Here is a 24,418-nt window from a genome sequence, read left to right on the forward strand (position 1 = left end):
TTTTTGTTTGCCAGTTCAGATCACTGTGTACTTACCTGTTCCAGTGGCTTGTGATTACACATTTAATCCCTATGTTACCAATGACAGGTTAAGAAAAATAAAACACATGTTGGATTTGCATGAAAGCATTTCACAAAGGTTGATAAGGAAGATAGGATTAGACTGAGCACAGTGGCTCATGCCTATAATCCCAGCACTTTGGGAGACCGAGGCAGGTGGATGACTTGAGGCCAGGAGTTTAAGACCAACCTGGGCAACATGGTGAAAACCCTTCTCTATTAAAAATACAAAAATTGGTCGGGTGCAGTGGCTCATACCTGTAATGCCAGCACTTTGGGAGACTGAGGCGGGCGGATCACTGAGGTCAGGAGTTCAAGACCAGCCTGACCAACATGGAGAAACCCCGTCTCTACTAAAAATACAAAATTAGCTGGGGTGGTGGCACATGCCTGTAATCCCAGCTACTAGGGAGGCTGAGGCAGGAGAATTGCTTGAACCTGGGAGGTGCAGGTGGAGGTTGCGGTGAGCCAAGTTCGCACCATTGTACTCCAGCCTGGGCAAAAAGAGCAAAACTCCGGGTCAAAAAAAAAAAAAAAAAAAAAAATTAGCCAGGCGTGGTGGTGCACGCCTGTGGTCCCATATACTTGGGAGGCTGAAGTGGGAGGATTGCTTGAGCCCGTGAGGTGGAGCTTGCAGTGAGCCAAGATTGCGCCACTGCACTCCAGCCCGGGTGATAGAGCAAGACTCCGCCTCAAAAAAATAAGTAAAATAAAATAACAAGTTTCCCTACTCTACCCTACCAACCACTTCTCATCCCCGAATATGTTAAGAAAGCACATGCACAGAGTACCTCAAAGCAAAGTCCCCCAAGATTGAGCGAAACTAAGAAGTGACAATTATGTTTTAAATTTATTTTAAAAGTTAAAATCAAATTGTAAAAAGGCATCCAGATACTGCTCACCCTCAGCCTTTACAAGCACATTATACAACTTATAAAACAATATGCAAGTGAATACTGACTGCAATGATACCCTGTGTTCAAACAAGACCATAGTTTTTCCCATAAGAACGGGATTGTTCAGACACCAACCTGGTGTTCAAGTTCTGTGCAGTTGTGACCTATTTCATACATACAGCTGTTTTAAGTTAATGAGATAAATAAATCTACCCTAAATGAGTCATTAAAAACATCAGTTTCAAGTGCTTTCTGGTTCTTGTTAATAAATACTTTATTCTTTTCTTTGTTAGAAAAAATTAAAAAGAAAAGCAACCTTCTATAAAGCAGAAGTATACTCCTAAAAGAATAGTTATTAGGACATACCCTTAGGAGGAATACGAGTTAGATACAGCACCTTCCACCCAATTAGAGCAAAGTTTTATGAAATCTGAGGCATGTAAATTTTATTTCTGGCTTTTGAAAACCTAAATCAACCATCTCCCACAACAACCTCCCAAAAGCGTTATGTCCCTAACATAATAACATCTTAGGGGAAACCTAAATTACTTTTAGCTAGAACTCAAGCTTCAATAAAATAATTCAACCAATTTACCCAATCTCTAGCTGGTATCACCATTCACTTAGGTCAAATGATATTTGGAAAAACAGGTTGCCCAGACCGAGGAATCTCCTGAATGAAACCTTTGCTGTGGTAATTTGCACAAGGTTTGTCCTTTCATTCTTTTTTTTTTTTTGAAACAGAGGTGGGCGGATTGCTAGTGCTCAGGAGTTTGAGACCAGCCTGAGCAACACGGCAAAACTCCATCTCTACAAAAAATACAAAAATTAGCTGGGCTTAGTCACGCACGCCTGTAGTCCTAGCTATTTGGGAGACTGAGGTGGGAGGATCACTTGAGCCCAGGGAAGCCGAGGCTGCAGCGAGCCGTGATCGCACTACTGCACTCCAGCCTGGGTGACAGAGCGAGACCCTGTCTTAAATAAAAAAATCTAAAAAAATAAAATGAGATTTTACATATTGCTATCACAGGGCTCCACAATAATGCAAGAGCAGAGAGCCTTCTTTCTCTTTCTGTATATAAACTGAAATGCAAAGTGGTTCAGTGACTTGATCAGTTTCAAGGAGTAAAGCAGAGATAACAGAATGGAATGAAGAAATCCGGTTTTAATAACTGTACATCAAGACTATATTAAAGGCAGTGATCATAATTATCTAGATGGGAAAAAGTTTTATTATTTGTAGAAATCCAGTGCTAAAAAACACATTTCAGGATCACTTAGTCCAATCTTCCTGATTTTACAGATGAGAAAACTGAAGCCCAGAGTGAGAGTTACCTGGAGTGAGAGTTAAGCTAAATTAATTCTTTTGCCTCTGGGTGTTCATATAAACACTAGAATTTTATTATGACAAAGAAGTGAACACTCTATAATCAAAAGATACGAAACATAGCTCTCTGTTCACCTTCCAGTTTTGGGGCATGAAGTAATGCAATCATTCACTGAGCTTAGAAAAGACAATGATATCTTGGTTTTCCACTTAAATGTCAACGTTAAATGTGGTGTCACACCAACCCAATGGCAGAAACTAAGTAGGCAAAGCTTACGGGCTTAACAAGCATTTGTTTTTGACGGCGTCAATCAGGAACCAATGGACGATACAGAGCCAATCCTTTGCTTTCCAGAGTCACAGGAGGCCAGGAAGGCTGTGGGAAAATGTCTGAAGTTCGGGTTATTTAAGGCTATTCAGAAATTTGGCATGTTCTTCTCCTCTTGGTAACAGAGTTTCTCCTCCTATCTTTGGACCAGTCTTTTCCTAGAAAAATGAAAATATTTTAATAGGAGATGGTTCAACATTATTAGCATGGGTCACTAAAAGGAGTCAAAAATTAGTAGGCAAATGGCATACCTTTAGCATTCCGTCCCGTTCCCATTTGTAGAGGCCACAGTTACTGAAACAGACAAGACGGATTGACTCAGCAGGGTGGTGTAGGCTCACACATGTAAAGACGACGATGCTCACTGCACCTGGGGAGATGGGCCCCCCATTCAAGGAGAAGCTGTTTGAGGTGACATTTGTATTGTATGCCAAATCTGAGGTTATGCTCAAATGTGACTAAAACTAAACTTGCAATGACTTGGGAAGTGGTCTGTAGGTCCTTACAAAGCTAGAGCCTTCAGAGATGGAGTTTCAAATGATGGTACCACAGGGATCCATGTGCTGCAGGTAATGAACGCACCCTTGATTTTTACAACCGATGGTGGTTGAGATGAGACTCAGATTTATGGAGCTGGCCCTCTGGTGCAGGATAATCTATGTTTGGCCCCTTCCTCTTCTTTTTTTGAAGCAGAAAGGTTGAGCTAAGAAAGGAAAAGTCTTTCTAGTCTGGATCATCCTTCTCCCTTTCTCTTTATAACCCAAAAGCCTTTATTCACTTTCTTGTCTTTTTTTGGAGATGGGGTTTTGCCACGTTGCCCATGCTGGCCTCAAACTCCTGGGCACAAGTGATCTGCCCGTCTCAGCCTCCCAAAGTGCTGGGATTACAGGCGTGAGCCACCGTGCCTGGCCTCTTTACTTTCTTTTTATTCAAGGGACTGTTGTTTTGTTTTTATTTTTTTTAGAGACAGGGTTCACTCTGTGGCCCAGGCTGGAGTGCAGCAGTACGATCACAGCACACTGCAGCAGCCTTGATCTTCAGGGATCAAGTGATCCTCCTGCCTCAGCCTATTGAGTAGCTGGGACCAAAGGTGTGCACTACCATGCCCAGCTAATTTTTAAATTTCTGTAGAGACGGGGAGTCTCACTATGTTGCTCAGGCTGGTCTTGAACTCCTGGGCTCAAGTGTTCCATCTGCCTCAGCCTCCCAAAGTGCTAGGATTACAGGCATGAGCCACCAAGTCCAGCCCTTCTTGCTCTTGTTTTTAACATGGTGGGTGACTTCCACCCTGAGAAGGGATGTGAACACTATGGTGACAACTTATTTCCTACGAAGTTTACTCTGGGGTAAAGAGAGAGAAAGAGAGAAGACATATAATAAAGCCAAGGAAGTATGTCTGCCAGCTCCCTTGGATTTTAGAGGGTTGGCGTGGGGTGGGGATGCTCTGCCTGTCTCCCCTTCCCCTTACCTAGCTTAGAGTCTACTCGTATTAGTCTGTTCTCACGCTGCTAACAAAGACATACCCAAGACTGGGTAATTTATAAAGAAAAGAAGTTTAATGGACTCAGTTCCACGTGGCTGGGGAGGCCTCACAATCATGGTGGAAGATGAAGGAAGAGCAAAGGCATGTCTTACATGGCAGCAGGCAAGACAGCGTGTGCAGGGGAACTCTCCTTTATAAAACCATCATATCTCATGAGACTTATTTGTTATCATGAGAACAGCCCGGGAAAGACCTGCCCCATGATTCAATTACCTCCCACTGAGTCCCTCTCACAACTTGTGGGAATTATGGGAGCTACAAATCAAGATGAGATTTGGGATGGGGACACAACCAAACCATATCACAATTCCTGCCCTGAAAGGTAGCATGCCAGTGGCCATAGCCCTTTCAGCTTCCCAACCATCACCTTCCACCTCCAGAGACTGGTTCAGTATCAATGGAGAGAACTCTGGTAGCCTATCAGTAGATCAATGATAAAATTGTGAGGAAAAAAAAAAAAATCACTATTCTAGTCAGGAGTCAGCAAACTACAACCCCAATCCAGCACATTGCTAGTTTTTATAAATAAAGTTTTATTTGAACACAGCCGTGCCCAGTTGCCTGTGTATTATCTATGGATGCTTTCAGGCTGCACCAGCAGAGCTGTGTGGCCCACAAAGTCTAATATATTCACCGCTGACATTTTATAGGCAATGTGTGCTGACTTCTGTTCTAGATCAAGAACTAGCCAAGCATGGTGGCTCACGCCTGTAATCCTAGCACTTTGGGCAGCTGAGCCCACCAGAGCCCAGGAGTTCGAAACCAGCCTGGACAACAGAGTGAGACACTGTCTCTATAAAAAAAAGTAAATTAAAAAAATTAGCTAGGTGTGGTGGTGCACACCTGTAGTCCCAGCTACTCAGGAGTCAAAAGCAGGAGGATCACTTGAGCTCATGAGTTCAAGGCTGCAATGGGCTATGATCATGGCACTGCACTCCAGCCCGCATGACAGAGTGAGACCCTGTCTCAAAAAAAGAAGAAAAAAAAAAAAAAAGGCAACTGACAAAAAGTCCAGAAAAAGTGTGGTTCTTACAATCACAGTCCCATCTGGAGGCTGAAAGGCATCGTGCCCTTCCATTTGTGCCCTGTACTTAATGAACAGAATTTTTTTGATTTTTCTAACGTGTTCCGTAAGCTCTTACTATAATTACATTTTTAGTCATCTATTTTGGAAAGAAGTCAAGTATCAATACATAAATAACTACTTAAAAAATTATAATCTAGATTGTGAAAAATTGGCAAGCCACCTCCTGGTAAAGTGATGAACTGGCCCAGGTTCCTGTCTCCCTCCCTAGGATCCCTGGATCAACCCGGGAGAACCTGATGTGAGAGTGAAGTATGAACTCCAGGAAGTAAACAACAAGTGAAAATAAGCAAGCACACAAAAAGGCAGTGATACCATCCCAGTGAGAGCTCTTGACAGGAATAAGAACTCACTGAGGTGAAAGCACTGAGGTGCTGAGGCCAGGGGACACGTGTGGGGAGGGCGTAGGGTGCCCGTGGGTGAAATGTGATGGGTGTTGCCATGGGCACGGTCATCAGTTAGGAACAGCAGACGAGATGAACAGACACATCCTACAAACACAGAGCCGAGTGAGAAACGAAATCAAATGAGACATATAATTCTGTACCACGTATGCGACATAAATATGGCTGCATAGCCAGCAGTACATGTTCACAAGAAAACTAACAAGAGGATCACAGCAACCATCTGAGAATGGCTGAGGATGGTGTGAAGGGATGGGATGGAGGGAGAAGGGGTAAGAAGAGAACATGAATGAGCCGCGGGGGGGGCACTGGATGGACCCACGATGGCGGCGTGCTGCACCAAGGAGGGTTCCTTAACCCAGCTCCGGAGGTGCCACCGTCATAGTCTACGCGAATGATGTCCCTTGACTGTCAAACACGGCAGCTCTGCCTCCGTATCTGACGTTGTCCCAAAAAGTAAAAAGAGAAACAAAAGACCCTTACAACACACACAGTCAGCCCTCCATACCTGTGGGTTCAACCACCGCATCTGTGGGTCAAAAGTATTCGGAAAAACACTCATCCTCAGAGATACCATCTTACACCAGTCAGAATGGCTATTATTAAAAAGGCAAAAAATAACCAAATGCTGGCGTGGATGTGGTGAAAAGGGAGTGCTCACACTGGTGGGAATGCAAATTAGCACAACCTCGTACAGAAAACATATGAAGATTTCTCAAAGAACTAAAAATAAGACTACCATTCAATCCAGCAATCCCACTACTGGGTATCTACCCAAAGAAAAAGAAATGGGTATACTGATTTCTGCTTACGTATGTTTATCGCAGCACTAGTCACAATAGCAAAGACACGGAATCAACCGAAATGCCCATCAAGAGATGACTGGATAAAGAAAATGTGGTACATATACACCATGGAATACTGCTCAGCCATAACAAAGAATGAAGTCATGTTTTTTATAGCAACACGGATGCTGGAGCATGTTGGCAACAGTTTTCACTTAGGATAATGGCAACATTATCCTAAGTGAAAAAACTCAGAAACAGAAAGTCAAATACTGCATGTACCCACTTGCAAATGGGAGCTAACATGTGTATACAAAGACACAGAAGGTGGAATAATAGACACTGAAGGGTGGGAGGGGGTGAGGGAGGAGAAATTACCTAACGGGTACAGTGTACATTATTTCAGGTGATGGCTACGCTAAAAGCCCCGACTTTACCACTACACAAACTATCCAGGTAGCAAAATTGCACCTGTGCCCCTTAAATTTATACAAATTAAAAAACAAAACAAATATACATATATATGAAGCACAATAAAAAAACATAACAACTATTTGCAGCATTTACATTGTATTAGGTAAATTTTTTTTTTTTTGAAACAGAGTCTCGCTCTATTGCTCAGGCTGGAGTGCAGTGGAGGGATCTGTGCTCACTGCAACCTCCGCCTCCCGGGTTCATGCCATTCTCCTGCCTCAGCCTCCCGAGTAGCTGCGACTACAGGCGCCCACTACCAGGCCTGGCTAATTTTTTTTGTGTGTTTTTAGTAGAGACGGGGTTTCACTGTGTTAGCCAGGATAGTCTCGATCTCCTGACCTCGTGAGCTGCCCACCTCAACCTCCCAAAGTGCTGGGATTACAAGCGTGAGCCACCGCACCTGGCTGTGTTAGGTATTATAAGTAATCTAGAGATGATTTAAAGCATATGGAAGGATATGTGCACATTATATGCAAATACGACACTATTTTATATCAGAGACTTGAGCATCAGCAGATTTTGGTATCCTGCGGGGAGAGTGCTGTCCTGGGACCAATGCCCCCTGAATACTTAAGAACAGCAGCTCTCACAAGCTAAAGATATATAAAATGATCAAATAACTCTTTGGAGAGAGGAAAAAAATGTTATGTGCATCCTAGCCCCCAACAAACACACACATGTTCACCACCCCAACCTATGATTCTTCACTTATTTATTCAACAAACACTTCTGAGGACCCCCTATGGGCCAGGCACTACATTAGGTGTTGGGGACAGCAGTGAAAGGGCAGGGTCCCTTCCTTCCAGGGATTTCAGTTAACAACTTGAGTCCCAAGGGTAGCCTGGAGCTATAGGAAGGCATGGAATGATCATCCAATGTTCCAAGGGAACAGAATCACAGACTCTGGAAAAAGAGATGAAAATCCCCACGTGAGACAAAGAGCTCCAGGTGATTCTCATACCTGCAGTGCTTGTTCGGGAGTCTGTCCAAGGAGATGCTTCTGTTTCCACAGGGACACTTGAAAAACCTCTTCACGCCGTCATGCCAGTGGTATTCGTGCTGCTCACTGACGCAGGTCTCCAGCAGCTTGAAGTGGGTGTAGGCGCACTGCACAGAGCAACAAAAAACCCACACCGCCGGTGAAGAGCTTTTGAGGACAAATGCTCAGCTGCAGTCAGGGCAATCTGCTTCATGACCACCTGGTCTCTCATCACCACCTGGGCCCTTGCTAGGGGACTGGGCCACCTTCGCCTCTTGCTACAGGGACCCGTGTGATTACCTGACTCCCTCACACTGATACCACTGTTTCTCATGTTTGGCCCAATTTCTGGTCAGGCACAAAGTACACAATAACTTTCTGGTATTGTGTAACATGTTCCATGATGACGATAGCAAGGGCAGGAGAGGAAAAGTACTGTAAACCCCTAAATAGCTTCGGTCAGTCTGTGCTAGAGTCATGATGGCCCTTTGCTTAAATAGGATGCAGAGGCTTGGGATCTATTTAGAAAGACGGATCAGCAGCTCTTTCATTTTCTTCTATGATCTATAAAAAGGATATAGGCTTATTCTTACTCCCTATTTCATTAACAGCAAAGCCAAGACAGAGAGATTAAGGAATTCCCTTTTAATTTCGATCCTCAAAAGGACCGAAGAGAATGAGAAATGGTGGGTGAGCAGCAAAGCATGTACGGGACACAGCGATGTAACTTCTGGGAATTACACTGAGTTTGATCAATAACTCGAGACTTGGGCAAGCTCAGAAAGTGCAGAGCAGAGTGGTGAGCCCAAGGCTGGCAGGACGATGGGCCCCTAAAGATGTGCACACCCTACTCCCCAAAACTGTGAGTGTGTGCTGGTCCAGGGTGAAGAGGAATCAAGGCTGCAGGTGAAATTCAGGTTGCTAATGGATAGAGAGATTGTCCTGGATGATCTGGGTGGGCCCAATGGAATCACAAGGACCCTTAAACGTGGAAGAGGTGCTCAGGGCTGGAATGTGAGAGCTCAACCCGCTGCCGCTGGCTGTGTTGAGGAAGTGAGGACAGGCAAGGATGCAGCAACTCAGAAGCTGGGCAAGATGATTCTCCCTTATGGCAGCCCCGTCTGCAGGAAACCTGGCCCTGGCTAAACCCTGATTTTAGACCAGCAAGACCCACAGACTTCTGACCCACACAAGAGATAATAAATGTGTACTGTGAGGCTGGGCACGGTGGCTCATGCTTGTAATCCCAGCACGTTGGGAGGCCGAGGCAGGCAGATCATCTGAGGTCAGGAGTTCCAGATCAGCCTGTCCAACACGGTGAAACCCCATCTCTACTAAAAACACAAAAATTAGCCGGGCAGTGTGGTGTGTGCCTGTAATCCCAGCAACTCAGAAGGCTGAGACACGAGAATCGCTTGAACGAGAGGCAGAGGTTGCAGTGAGCCGAGATTGTGCCACTGCACTACAAGCTGGGTGACAGAGTAAGACTATCTCAAAATAAATAAATAAATAATAAAATAACAAAAAATGTGCCTTGTGTTAGGCCACCTCATCTGTGATCATCTGTTACGGCGGCAACAGGAGACAACCCACCAGCTCCGCTGCAGGTCCACCGCCGCGTTGGAGTAAGAGCTGCCATCTGAGGTGAAATGCAATGGTGGGTGTGTGTTTCCTGTCTTCTCAAAACTATGTTTAAAAGAATCATCTTTACTTATGCTCCAAGATAGAAACTTTCTCAAGGAAGTCCTACTTTTGGTGGTAGCTGATTCGGAGCTGACCCTCAAATACACAGGAGAGCTAAACTGTTAAAAGGAGTAAGACAGAGAAAAGTGTACTTGGTAAGCTACGCCCCTCCCATGTCTTCTCCAGGTTTATTAAGTAGGCCGATGTGCCACGAAGGGATCGCGGGAACAAATGGTAATGGAAGGAACTGTGTTCACCAAGAGCTTTCTTCTTTCTTCTCTTTTTTCTTTTTGAGATAGGATCTCGCTCTGTTGCCCAGGCTAGGGTGCAGTGGTGTGATCACAGCTCACTGCAGCTTTGGATTCCTAGGCTCAAGTGATCTTCCTGCCTCAGCCTCCCAAATAGCTGGAGCCACAGGTGTGCGCCACCACACCTGGCTAATTTTTTATTTTTTGTTGAGATGGGGTCTCACAATGTTGCCCAGGTTGGTCTCAAACTCCTGGCCTCAAGTGATCCTCCTGCCTTGGCCTCCCAAAGTGCTGCGATTCCAGGCGTGAGCCATCGCACCCAACCCTTTCTTCCCATTTTTAATCAATGTTGAGGAATAGAGGACTTAGAATTTTCTAAGAGATTTACGATAAAAATTCTGCAAACACTGATGATGATATAATCCACACTCTGGCTTGAGACTCAACAGAGCAGGTTCAGCCAGGAGTAGGAAAGCAGTGGTGGATCATAACATGAGAGGCCAAGGGGTTCAACCATGGTCCCAAGGCCTGAGAATGCTGAGCGAGGATATGCCAGAACCTGAGAAAGAGCAGTCAGAACCACATGGACCCAGTGGTCCAGGGAAAGAGATGGGGGCTCTGGTCAAATGAGAGAAGAATCCCCTTTGCAGAGCACAGCAGCCAGGTCAGGCAGGAAGCCCGGTCCTGGGCCACCTGCGCCCTTTGCTTTCCAGCCTAATTAACTGACACATCACGAGATAGGACCCCAGATCACACAGGTTCTCCATGTGCTGCCGAGTCACAAAAGCACCATACAGGGCCCATGGGTTGCTGCAGCCCCTGCCTTCACCCACCGTCTTGCATGTCACGACACGGCATTTCACTTCTCTGATGTTTCTCATCTTTTCTTCCATTTGTTCTTTTTTCACCAGTGGCTCAAAGTAGCGCTCCTGCAGCTCAGCCTCGGCCTGGAATGACAGGGCATACGGAAGACCTGGCATTAAATCCAGTATGTGCTCAGGCAGCGCAGTAAGAGTAACTTCATGATTATTCAAATGACTCAGCTGATAATAATCAAAACAGAACAGAACCGAAGAGGCAGGCTAAGTGTGAGAGGGCTCTGGACAGTACCTCGATGAGCTGCAAAGCAAAAGATGATGATGCATAGAAATGACCTCATAATATGCAAAGGGACATGAGAGCATTTGGTGATTTTTATTTTTATTTTATTTTATTTTTGAGATGGAGTCTCGCTGTCACCTAGGCTAGAGTGCAGTGGTGCAACCTCTACCATACTGCAACCTCCACCTCCTGGGTTCAAGTGATTCTCTTGCACCAGCCTCCTGAGTAGCGGGGACTACAGGTGCCCGCCACGATGCCCAGCTAAATTTTTGGATTTTCAGTAGAGATGGGGTTTCGCCCTGTTGGCCAGGCTGGTTTCAAACTCCTGACCTCAGGTGATCCACCTGCCTTAGCCTGCCAAAGAGCTAGGATTACAGGCGTGAGCACCTGGCCCATTTGGTGATTTTTAAAGCACCAAATACAAATAAACACTCTAACGTGACAGTATTATTATGTCAAGTGTGTGCCCAAAGGCAGTTATTTCTACAGTTCTAATACAGACTCCACATACACAATGTACTCCAGGCCCCAACTGGTGAGTTTCCTGGGTGCACGGAACATCAGCGAACAGCCCTGAGGGCAGAGATCCTTGTGGCAGAATGTGGGTGCAGTGATGGGGTTAGTGTTGCTCCACAGGCAGGAGGGCCCGGGGCCTCAGATGCCACAGAGGCAAGGAGCTCAACTCTGCAGGCTGCAGAGTCAGCTCTGGCATCTCTCCCGAGTTTCAAGTCCAGTGAAAAGATATGATGCAGAATTGTCTCGTTAGTTATGTGTTAACCGAAGGAAGAGCAGATCATTTGGAGTAGTGATACTGAATGGGGATATTTTGAAAATTGGTGGGAGCACTTTCTTTGTCATCGCAATGATTGCTACCTCTGCGGCGAGCAGGGACCAGGGGTGCTGCACTGTCTGCAATGCATGTAACAGTCACCGACACAACCAACGATTGCTTCTCCTCCTGCCTGGCTTCTGTGTGCTCTATGAGACATCTGTGTGGATGGGGAATCTGATTAAAACCCTAGAATGTAACAGCTTTCTACACAACCCTACGATATTTGTGCATGGTTTTAACCTCTGTTGACTACTCCAACAGTAAAACTAGACTCCTGTGTATACTGAGGGACAATGGTACTTTGGTTTCTCAGGATTATTTACTTACACACACACACACACACACACACACACACACATTATCCAGCCTGGGCAACATAGATAAACTGTCTGTAAAAAAAAAAAAAATTAATAAAAAAAAAAATTGGCCAGTCGGCCGGGCGTGGTGGCTCACACCTGTAATCCCAGCACTTTGGGAGGCCGAGGCAGGCGGACCACGAGTTCAAGAGATCGAGGCCATCCTGGCCAACATTGTGAAACCCCGTCTCTATAAAAAATATAAAAATTAGCCAGGCGTGGTGGCGGGCACCTGTAGTCCCAGCTACTCGGGAGGCTGAGGCAGGAGAATCGCTTGAGCCTGGGAGACATGTTGCAGTGAGCCGAGATCACGCCATTGCACTCCAGCCTGGCGACAGAGTGAGACACTGTCTCAAAAAAAAAAAAAGCCAGGCATGGTGATGCGCCTATAGTCCCAGCTACTTGCGAGGCTAAGGCAGGAGCATCACTTGAGCCCAGGAGTTCGAGGCTGCAGTGAGCCCTGACCGCGCCACTGCACTCCAGCCTGGGGGACAGAACAAGACCTTGTCTCAAAAAAAACAAAACCTTCCTAACTCCCCGCCAAAAGTACATTATCTAGTCCTAGCTATTCAGGAGACCGAGGTATGAGAATTGCTTGAGCCCAGGAGTTCAAGACCAGACTGGGGAACATACAGAGACCCTGTCTGAACACCCCTCCAACCCCTGAAGCAAAAACCCTACATTATCAAAGAAATAGGTCCATGCTATTTACTAAGACACAAACCTATATGAGTCTCCATTTCTGGCTCGTTTACACTGATAAGCCCAAGCCTCTGACGACTTTATTATTTCCCCTAAGCTAGTTCTGCCCCTGCATTTACGAATCCATAATGAAATCTGTATCTTTATCATAAATATTTTCATTTTTTCTTCTTTGCATTAGGATATTTATTGATTTTTCGAAATGACTAGCATAGGTAATTCATATTATCTATGAATTTTATTTCAAGATAAGGAAGCAATACAAAATACTTGTTATTAAAAAGGGTCCTTGGGCGTGATGGGGTTAACTAGAGTATTTGAAATGCCAATATATAAATACTGGAATGGGAAAACTCTCTTTGCATATTGCAAGGCAGAAAATAGCAGCAGTGTAGAGCTATTTAAACATAATTTCACAGCCATAACCAAATGCAAACATTTTTATAATATTGATATCTGTTTAAGTCATGTTAAATCAAATTATATTCTTCAGTAAAGAGACAAGGACAAAGCTAAAATCTATTAGAAACTCTCCTGTTCTTCAAACAAACTGATATATACCTACCTCTAGATTTATGTAAAAAACAGATTCTTGGTTGGGCACAGGCATGGTGGCTCACGCCTATAATTCCAGCATTTTGGGAGGCCAAGGCGGGAGGATCGCTTGAGGTCAGGAGTTAGAGATCAGCCTGGCCAGCATGGTGAAACTCTGCCTCTACTAAAAATACAAAAATCTGCTTGGCGTGCTGGCGGATGCCTGTAATCCCAGCTACTCGGGAGGCTGAGGCAGGAGAATCGCTTGAACCTGGGAGGCAGAGGTTGCAGTGAGCCGAGATTGCACCACTGCACTCCAGCCTGGGCCACAGACTGAGACTCCATCTCAGAAAAACAAAACAAAACAAACAACAGATTCTTGGTCCTACAGCTAAGCACCTTGGCTTTGAAGGACATCGGACATCAACACCATCCTTGAGCTTTTGGGCTCTTACCTCTTTCAGGATGCCTGTGTGTTTTGATTTTGCTTTTAGGATTTTCTGAAATTCCTCAGATTCCAGGTAGGCAAGTTGTTCTCTCCTTTTTTTCCTGGCAGGCTCCAGTTCATCCTCAGCTAGGGCACGAGGAATAAACATCAGCAGTGACCAAGAAATTTCACAAAACCAGTGTGTCTCATCGACTCCACCCCCTTCCACTCCCTCTTCCTCTGCCTACCAGCCCTTCAAACTTGATCTACCCCAGCTGGTCCCAGCAGGGAAAAGCTCTCAGAGGTGTGCCAAGAAGCTAAGTAAGCCTAGAATGTGGGGTGGTGGCAGATTTGACCACTAAATTAGAATCTCTTTTTTACCTTCAAATAGGCAGCTGACTATGATAACAGATAACAACAACGTTAAATAATGTTGACAATTACCTTAAAATGATATTGCCAACTTCAGAGTTTTAAAAATAAAGATACGGCAATTTAAACAAAGGAATTCTAGTCCTGTCAAAGCAAATCTTTATGCTAATATATATGTACGAAGATCCAATGAACAATCCTATTCCCAAGTATTCAAATTGTGCCCAATTTTATTCCAATTTAATGTGATTATAAAAAAATCAGTTCCAGCTCACGCACGCAATCCCAGCACTTTGGGAGGCCAAGGCGGGCGGATCACGAGGTCAAGAGATTGAGACCATCTTGGCCAACATGGTGAAACCCCATCAATACTAAAAATACAAAACATTAGCTGGGCATGGTGGCATGCGCTTATAGTCCCAGCTACTCATGAGGCTGAGGCAGGAGGATCGCTTGAACCCAGGAGGCGGAGGCTGCAGTGAGCCGAGACTGCACCACTGCACTTCAGCCTGGCAACAGAGCAAGGTTCTGTCCCCCCCCAAAAAAAAAAATCAGTTCCACCTGTATAAATTCTATTTAGGTATTCTATACAGGAGGAAATGGAAGTAATTACTTGACACCTGGGTGCTGGTTTGGGTTTAGAACATATTTCCCTTAGAAACAGTTTCTATTTCCCACTGTTAACTGTGAAACTGCAGTACCTTGAGAAGAAAACATGGTGTTTTTTTCTACACGTTCCTTCACCTCCAGGATGTCCTGAGGGTCCTTTTGCTTCTTCTTAATGCTGTTTGGGTTTGTTTTTGTAAGAATCTGGCCTTTTGCCCTTAATTTGGTGATAGCGGCTAACTAGAAAAAAAGAGACGAGAGAGAGGTAAAGATCTGAAAGATGACAGAGGCACTTATAGACCTGGACCCCTTTTTTGTTATTAACCAGTGAATTCTGGCTGTTCTCTGACAGAAATTGGCAGAACATATCTTAATTTTACTTAGTATTATTAACAGAATTACTAGAATATAATAGCATGGGAGACAGGTCTATATGTTGATGAATAAAGTCTTAGTTTATTTAAATATAACAAGTTTGACATCAGTGAGACTGCAGGTTTCCAGATCCATAAAGGAACCACATCACCATTTTGGAAGTTTTCGAATCAGAATTAAGATAGAATTCCATCCAGCTCTGCCATGGACTAGCTTGTAACCCAGTGAAAACTACTTAATTCTCATGTATAAAGTGGAAATGGGGCTTGGCATGGTGGCTTATTGTAAACCCAGCACTTTGGGAGGCTGAGGCAGGCGGATTTCTTGAGACCAGCCTGTGCAACATAGTGAGACTTCACCTTTACAAGAAATACAAAAATTAGCTGGGCATGGTAGTGCATGCCTGTAGTTCCAGATACTCAGGGGACTGAGGTGGGAGGATCACCTGAGCCTGGGGAGGTGGAGGTTTCAGTGAGCTGTGACTACGCCACTGTACACCGGCCTGGGAAACACAGTGAGACCCTGTCTCAAAACAAACACACACAAGAAAAGAGAAGGAAATGATGATATAGCATTGACCTACCTTTGAAGGTCATAGCTGTATGGATGAAATAAGATAATATCTGCAAAGTATGAATCTTTACATAGTAAATACATTCCTGGCCAGGTGCAGTGGCTCATGCCTGTAATCTCAGCACTTTGGGAGACTGAGGCAGGTGGATCATTTGAGGTCAGGAGTTAACCAGCCTGGCCAACATGGTGAAACCTGTCTCTGCTAAAAATACAAAAATTAGTTGGGTGTGGTGTGGTGGTGGGCGCCTGTAATTCCAGCTATTTAGGAGGCTGAGGCAGGAGAATTGATTGAACCCAGGAGGTGAAGGCTGCAAGTGAGGCGAGACCGCACCACTGCACCCCAGCCTGGGTGACAGAGCAAGACTCCATCTCAAAAAAATAAATAAATAAATAAACAAATAAATAAACAAACATAGTAAATGAACGGCACATACATATCACAGGTACGGAGTAATATAGACATGTGCCACGGTTATTATAGGTATTACTGTTATTATAGGTAAGGTTTTGGCATACAGCTAGCCTTTGCCCTTCATTTGGCTGCAGCTGCTAACTAGAGGGAAGAGAGAAGCTTGATCAGGGGACTCAGGAAACAGGCACTTGGGGCTCTGGGTGCCTTACCCCTACTTCAGCCACAGCAGCTCAGCTTTCACCTGTCACGGGACTGGACTTTTATGTAAGATTTGTTTTAAAGAAGGATTCTTGATGCCTGTAGTCCCAGCACTATGGGAAGCTGAGGTGGGATTGCTTGAGTCCAGGAGTGTAAGACCAGCTTGGGAAACAAAGGGAGGCCCCCATCTCTACAAAAAATACAAAAATTAGCCAAGGCTTGGTGGCATGTGCCTGCAGTCCCAGCTACTACTTGGGAGGCTGAGGCAGGTGGATCAATCAATTCTGGGAGGTTGAGGCTGCAGTAAACCATGATTGTTCCACTGCACTCCAGCCTGGGTGACAGGGGGAGACCGTGTCTCAAAAAAAAAATAAAATAAAATGGCCAGGCATGGTGGCTCACACCTATAATCCTACCACTTTGGGAGGTCAAGGCAAGCGGATCCTTTGAGGTCAGGAGTTCGAGACCAGCCTGGCCAACATGGTGAAACCATGTCTCTACTAAAAACACAAAAATTAGCCGGGTGTGGTCATAGGCGCCTGTAATACCAGCTACTTAGAAGGCTGAGGCAGGAGAATCACTTGAATCCAGGAGGTGGAGGTCAGTGAGCCGAAATCGTGCCACTGCACTCCAGCCTAGGCGATAGAATGAGACTCCATCCAATAAATAAATGGATAAATAAAGCATAAAAAATGGATTCCTTAAACCACCATTTTACAGTCTTGCCTCAACAATTCCAAGAATTTTTTTCCTACTGTCAGTGCCTCTGGTTATAAAACACCATCTTCCTCTAGGTTACCTCTTGTAGCCTGACGAGAAAAAGTGTTGAGATAACAGATCTAACTTTCTTCTAATATTACATTGACACTACCATGTTTTCAAATTACACTGACTCTGATCATGATTAATAAACAGCTATTAGGTGTCCGTCTTTCTCTAGCTCTGCCCTACAGAATGCAAACTCAAGTGTTAAAGAGAAGAGATGCCAGTTACCTTTTTGGCTTCTGCTAAAGCACTCAGTTTTGGTCTTGGTGGAGGTGACTCATCATAAAAGAGAACATCATCTCCTTCCAAGATGCCTCGCCCCAGCTTAGGCATCATTGTGGCCGGGGCTCCCTCCAGCCTGGGGAACTCGGATCCTGTCCGTGGAGGCTGAGCAGGGGGTTGTCTTGATGAGGATGGCACAGCTGGGCTCTTGACTTCACTTGAGCTCTGCAGAAATCTTTAAAGAACATACAGTCAAAATATGCAAACAGGGTTTATGAAAATAAAAACTCTAGAACTTAAGGTGGACTGGGAGGCGGCAGGCAGGCCACCAGCTGGGAGCTAGTTGTTAGCAAAATAATGTCCCTTTCTTGGCTGGTAATTCAAATTTGCACACAATAAGAGCAATATTAGCTTTACTAACTCCGCAGTTATTTGAGTTTTCTTTGAATAAGCTGTAATTGTCCTAACACTTTAGAACTGATTAGTGTTTTTATCATTCGGTTGTCCAGTGGATGTCATCCGCAGTGCACATAGCTGAAGATGCAGTGTGAACTATATTCCCACCCCTACCGTCAGCTCTAGGGCCTGTAAGAACTCATTGCATCTCCCTGCATCTTCGTTTATGCTACTGGGAAGAGACAATACACGTGAGACATTTGGAAGTCATTAATGAAAAGCACTGTAACTTAGAGATTATTTTACAGCCCTTTTTTTTTTTTTTTTTTTTGAGACAGAGTCTCGCTCTGTTGCCCAGGCTGGAGCGCAGTGGCATGATCTTGGCTCACTGCAACCTCTGCCTCCCCAGTTCTCGTGATTCTCGTGCCTCAGCCTACCAAGTGTTGGGATTATAGGCATGAGCCATCACGCCTGGCAACAAATAGTTTTAAGAGCTATTTTACTTTTATTTTTGGAGACTGGGTCTTGCTCTGTCATCCAGACTGGAGTGAATTGGCATGATTGCGGCTTGCTGCCTCTCTGCTTCCCAGGCTCAGGTGATCCTCCCACCTCAGCCTCCCGAGTATCTGGGACCACAGTGTGCACCACCCTATCCAGGTAATTTTTGTATTTTTTGTAGAGACAGGATTTCACCATGTTGCTCAGATTGGTCTTGAACTCCCGGGCTCAGGCAATCTGCCTGCCTCAGCCTCCCAAAGTGCTAGGATTATAGATATGAGCCACTGAGTCAGCCTGGTAAGAGATATTTAAAAACAAACAACAAACCTCAGAAATCATCCAGTCCAAACTTATCATCTAATCAATGAAGAAACTGAGGCCTAGGATCACATTACTCACAAGGGCCAGGCTCAAGATGAGAGGCAGCCCATCCCAGAGCAGTACTCTTCCCGACCCCACACACCCACTCTTGCAAGCTCCAGGCTGTGTTTGCAAACTGCCTATCAAATCCTGCGCAAAGATTAGGTTTCCTTGGCCAACAAAACTCTGAAAATTTTCATTATGCAATGCTTCAAACTGATGGGCACTCTCTATTTCCCACGAGGCCTCCAACTCTGTACAGATTTCTATGTCCACGTATATAATTTATGTCACCTATAGGCTCACAATGAATAGCTCTATAGATATCCCACCAGCACCTCCAACTAATCTGCCTGAGAACAAACCCAATCGCTTACTTTCCCAAAGAATTTCCTCTTGTCTTATCATTGACTCCCTTTCGTGGATGTTGCCTTTCAGCAGCCCAGATTCGGGATGGCAAAAGGTTCAGCACCAGAGCACATGTGTGAGCCCAAAACTCGGCCCTAGCACAAACTAGCTCTCTGACCTCCAGGCACACTATTAGTCAAACAAGGCTGAGAAGCCCCCGGAGGCTCAGACGCTGTGTTTATGGAGTACGTATGAAGTGCCTGTGAACGCAGCTCTCACCAGTATTCAGATGACCTGAGTTCAGGAATCATTCGTCTACCTACCATATGCATTTCCACTTGATTATTTTTTATTATTGGCTGAAGCCAAGTAACACATTTCCACTTGCTTTTGCCTCTAAAATGACTCTCCATTTTTAGTGCTTCATTTTTATCATGTATCCAAAGAACTGTACTCTACTCACTGGCTCTGCCTGTCATAAAAAACAGAATTGTGGCAAAACCCAGAAATGGCAGCCAGGCAAATCACTTGCATCCAGGAGTTTGAGACCAGCCTGAGCAAAAGGGCAAAACCCAGTCTCTAGAAAAAAACACAAAAATTCGCCAGGCATAGTGGCACATGCCTGTAGCCCCAACTACTTGTGAGGCCAAGGCAGGAGGATCATTTGAGCCTGGGACATGGAGGTTGCAGTGAGCCGAGACTGCAGCATTGCACTTCAGCTTTGGTGACAGAGTGAAAACCTGTCTCAAAAAAAGAGAGAGAGAAAATGACAGCCAGCAGGTGAACCTACGCTCTCCCCCTTCACAAAAACCCTCTTTACATACATGTCACCCCTTTCCCTTCTCCATGGTGATAACGACTCTAACCTGTACCATTTGGTGTTGGGAGTCACCAGTGTAAGAAATAACACAGCCTTAAATGCTATTCAGGTTATGGGAAAACTATTTTACACTTTCAGAGTTAAAACGCAGCCAACCGAAACCTGAAGTCACATTCTAGAAATCGATGAAGACATTCTGAGGACGCCTGAGATGGATAACCCAAACAGGGAATGTTAAATCTGCTCCTCTTACCGCTTCTGTATTTCTTCTGATTTCCTTCTCCTCATCTCCAACATACGCTGCTTCTGTTGCTTCAAGAGTGCTGAGGCCGAGATGGACTGGATGGCAGGTTTCGGGAACCCCATGATCCCTGAAACAGAAGCCCACAGACTGAGGGGGTGCCCTGGGCGGCTGAGGGAACACAGGGACACACGTGCAGCCGCACAGCTGATGGTACCTGAAGTCGTGGTTTTGGCTAAATGCTGTTTTAAGTTCCTGGCTCCACACGTCGGCAGGTCCATCAGTTCCTTGAACTCCTCAGAGCAAGACAGGCTCCTCTGGGGTATTCCTGTGCCAGGTCAACACCAGTTTTAGAGGATTCACATTCAGGTAGTTTGACGTCATATGACATACCACTTTCTAAACTCTGCACTCGTAATTTTAGTCATATGTAAACGAAGAAGACAGAATACCAAGAGGAAAGAAAATCCTTAACCTCCATCATTGGACTCATAGGATGGCAGGTATCCTCAGTATATTTTATTTCTAGTAATGATTAGAATACTAAGCCCTTAAATCTGGGGGTGATTCCACACCCTGTTTCTGGAATACGCACTAAGGATAAGGGTCCCTGACCACAGCTTATGACCATAAGCCCAGGGTGGGGGCTGCATTCTCTGATCAAGACTTGTTTTTATTTTTATTTTATTAAAAATTCTTTTGTTTTTATGACCAAGACCCATTTTAACAAAAGATAACCAATAAGTTTGGCCAGGAAGGTAATGCTGCTGATTCTAATGCTGGATGTAAAGAGGTGGACCCAGACACACCAAGAAATTGTAAAAAGCATACTAAGGTTAAGACACAGCTAAAACCAATGTGCTATTTTTTTCCTTAAGGTCCTGCAAACCAGGCTTGATTGCTTTAGGTTAGACCACACAACTCACTGAGTACAGGTGATGAGTGGATTCTTCTTACTTAAGAGTTATGAGCTGTATCCATTTTCAACCCGAAAGACTGCTTGCTCGCTTATTTATTTATTTATGTGCATGAATAAGTTCTTAATGGTGATTTCTGAGATTCCGGTGCACCCATCACCGGAGTAGTATATGTTGTACCCAACGTGTAGTCTTTTATCCCTAAGACTGCATAATTACACTGGAGAAAGAAATTTCTTATGGAAAAACAAAATTACCGAGTTTTTGCTGTGTTTCCTGGATGATCAGGTTTGTGCCCTTAACGACCAGATTACTCAGAGTGGTTTGAATCTTCTTCTTAGGGGCCACAGCTGCTGCACTGAAATGACAAGTCACCCCAAAAAGAGAATCACTAAAGCCCTAACGCTCTGATGAGGTAAAGAAGGCATAGATATCATCGTTTATGACACACACTGTCAAAATTTCTCAAAACACCATCTAAGAAGGCTTTCTTTTTTTTTTTTTTTTTTCCTTTTGAGATGGAGTCTGGCTCTGTCGCCCAGGCTGGAGTGCAGTGGCCGGATCTCCGCTCACTGCAGGCTCCGCCTCCCGGGTTCACGCCATTTTCCTGCCTCAGCCTCCCGAGTAGCTGGGACTACAGGCGCCCGCCACCGCGCCCGGCTAGTTTTTTTGTATTTTTTAGTAGAGACGGAGTTTCGCCGTGTTAGCCAGGATGGTCTCGATCTCCTGACCTCGTGATCTGCCCGTCTCGGCCTCCCACAGTGCTGGGATTACAGGCGTGAGCCACCGCGCCCGGCCTAAGAAGGCTTTCTTAATGTCCCGGCCCAATAGCATAACTGGTTTATGCACTGTGTCACAGACAAAAAGCTAGAGGCCCTCTGCTTGAGGTCATTCTGGAACGAAATTTGGCAAATTAAAAAAAAAACAAAAAAACAAAAAAACAACCCAATGCTTTGATCTAGCAGTCTGGATATTTATCTTTAAATAATTAAGGATTATGCAAAAATGTAGAATATGAACGACAGCTTTGTTTATAATGTGAAACATTGGAAACACCATTAGTGTTCCCCCATAGGGAACTGTTTAAATGAATGAAGGCAGAGTATGTAAAAGAACGCTATGTGGCCACTAAAAATACATAAGACAAGAAAAACATTAATTAGTTTACACTGGAAAAAAAGTGGATACTAAGAATAGGGACAATATGATCTCATTTTATATTACTAAAAATTTATACATATGAAAAAACAAAACATAATACCTAGGAGTATATATACCAAGGAACTAACAATTTGGGATCTTTTTTGAGACAAGATCTCACTCTGTTGTCCAGCCTGGAGTGCAGTGGAGCAATCATGACTCACTGCAGCCTCAACTTCCCCAGGCCCAAGCAATGCTCCCATCTCGGCCTCCCAAACAGCTGGGACTACAGGCGTGTGCCACCATGCCCAGTTAATTTTTTTGCATTTTGTGAAGATGGGGTTTTGTCATGTTGCTCAGGCTGGTCTCAAATTCCTGGGCTTAAGCAATCCTCCTGCCTTGGCCTCCCAGAGTGCTGGGATTACAGATGTAAGCAACTGTGCCTGGCCAAGAACTAACAGTTTTTCAGGTGGTAGGATTATAGTTGGTTTTTATTTTCTCCATTGGTTGAATTGTATGTTCTTTTAAAAGACTAATATACATGTATGCTTTTAGCAGATTGGAAAAATTCAGAAATCATTTTAAATCTCAAAAACATGCTTACTGTTAAAAAACAAACAGGAAGTGAGTCCTCTGGCCCCATTCCTGTTGGATTGGGACCAAAAATCTATGTTTTATTCTTGGATCAACTGTAGCTGCCTCGTGCCAAGTCCTCAGATATACTTTATATAATGTGGTGACGAGGCCACTGATTACAAGCTTGTCCAAACCATAGCCCGTGGGCCATACGCAGCCCAGGATGGTTTTGAATGTGGGCCAACACAAATTCATAAACTTTCTTAAAACATTAAGAGACTTTTCTTTTTTTTTTTTTTTTTTTTTTAGCTTATCAGCTATCATTAGTATATTTTATGTGTAGTCCAAGATAATTCTTCTTCTAAAGGGGCCCAGGGAACCCAAAAGATTGGACACCCTTGGATTACAGCATCAGGGACTCTAGTGACCCTGACTCCCCAGGCAAGGGGCCATGGATGCCTGCCCAGCATCGCCCCACTCCCCGTGTGGGGCTTCATAGTATATTCACTCACTGAATGAAATTTGGGTTCCACGAGGTCTGTAGCCTCACTCAAATAGCGTAGGATAAATAATTAGAAGGGTGTTAACACTGTAATTAACATGTTTTTAATGGCCCTGACAAAGGTGCACTATTCACATTAGAAGACAAAGAGGGGCTGGGAGCAGTAGCTCACGCCTGTAATCCCACCACTTTGGGAGGCCAAGGCAGGCAGATCACCTGAGGTCAGGATTTCGAGACCAGCCTGGCCAACATGGTGAAACCCTGTCTGTACTAAAAATGCAAAAATTAGCTGGGCGTGGTGGCACACACCTGTAGTCCCAGTTACTCAGGAGGCTGAGGCAGAAGAATCACCTGAACCTGGGAGATGGAGGTTGCAGTGAGCTGAGACTGCGCCACTGCACTCCAGCCTGGGTGATAGAGTAAGATTCCACACCAAAAAAAAAAAAAAAAAAAAAAAGTTGAAGAGAAGAGTGGGCTGTCTTAAAGTTCAACACAACATAAGTCAATCTGTCTGTCTCCTGAAAGTTTTTATCTCCACCTGGGAATAAAAGCGGTCTTTAACCAACTTGTTTCAGGCAATGAGTGATGAAAGATAAAACCTGTACAAGTATCCTATGACGGTTACAGGAAGGTACAACTAGTAGGTTTAGTCTTTGATAAGCAAAATCCTCTGCCCAAAAGAAGCCCCGAGAACATCTTACATTGAAGCTGCATATGAGGCAGAAGAAACTCCTCCGTAGTAAAAGCCATCTTGGCACAGTCGTTCTTTGAGGCTGGTGCCTCTGCGGGCAAACTTCTTTGGAATTCGTCCTCCAGAGAAGGTGGACTGCAAGTCAGCGCGCTTTGCGCTGAGCTTCTTGTACTGAGCCTGGACGTGGTACTGACAGTACTCGCAGTCGCGCTGCAAAAGGCAGAGCAGTGGCATCAGGATGAGGGCGACAGGCTAGGAAACAGCAGTGAGCAGACACAGTTCCTTCTCCCCACTTCCCGGAACATGACGCAGGAAGAGTCCTCCCTGCCGACCTCCAGGAACGTTCCCAACGTGAAAGGGGTACTCAGTCCCCGAGGGGAAGAAGTTCTTCCCTTCGAGTCCCCTGAAAGCACTGTTCTGATGAAATTCCCCTTGCCCTCTTTCTACAAAGGAAATCAGCTTCTAGGATGAACCTCGAAAACAAGTTAGGTGAAAGAAGTCAGATACACAAGGTCCCATGTTGTAGAAGTCCTTTTACAGAAGAGGCAAATCCATAGGGACAGAAAGCAGATTAGACGTCACCAGGAGATGGAGGGAGTGGGGATGGCAGTGATGACTTTATGGTGCCAGTGTTTTCACAGGGT

The 24,418-nt window shown here is 44.8% G+C and overlaps 1 protein-coding gene across 3 annotated transcripts in view; it reads right to left on the minus strand.

The window, feature by feature from the left end:
- Nucleotides 1-896: 896 nt before the first annotated feature.
- MCM10 (minichromosome maintenance 10 replication initiation factor) overlaps nucleotides 897-24,418 on the minus strand; it is a 53,864-nt gene continuing 30,342 nt past the window's right edge. For 2 of the 3 annotated variants that reach the window (XM_003903396.5, XM_009213985.4), the window contains exons 10-20: nucleotides 23,785-23,984; nucleotides 21,123-21,223; nucleotides 20,166-20,276; nucleotides 19,961-20,078; nucleotides 17,292-17,520; nucleotides 14,836-14,980; nucleotides 13,791-13,909; nucleotides 10,644-10,757; nucleotides 7,862-8,007; nucleotides 2,862-2,904; nucleotides 897-2,768 (exon numbers count right to left, since the gene is read on the minus strand). In XM_003903396.5, the coding sequence (XP_003903445.1) occupies nucleotides 2,685-2,768; nucleotides 2,862-2,904; nucleotides 7,862-8,007; nucleotides 10,644-10,757; nucleotides 13,791-13,909; nucleotides 14,836-14,980; nucleotides 17,292-17,520; nucleotides 19,961-20,078; nucleotides 20,166-20,276; nucleotides 21,123-21,223; nucleotides 23,785-23,984 (1,410 nt within the window). In that variant the 3' untranslated portion in view covers nucleotides 897-2,684. The remainder of the gene's footprint in view (nucleotides 2,769-2,861; nucleotides 2,905-7,861; nucleotides 8,008-10,643; nucleotides 10,758-13,790; nucleotides 13,910-14,835; nucleotides 14,981-17,291; nucleotides 17,521-19,960; nucleotides 20,079-20,165; nucleotides 20,277-21,122; nucleotides 21,224-23,784; nucleotides 23,985-24,418) is intronic. The other variant, XM_009213986.4, reaches the window with a different exon arrangement.

This window comes from Papio anubis, chromosome 11, assembly GCF_008728515.1.
Source record: "Papio anubis isolate 15944 chromosome 11, Panubis1.0, whole genome shotgun sequence".
In the NCBI taxonomy this organism is placed as follows: Eukaryota; Metazoa; Chordata; class Mammalia; order Primates; family Cercopithecidae; genus Papio; species Papio anubis.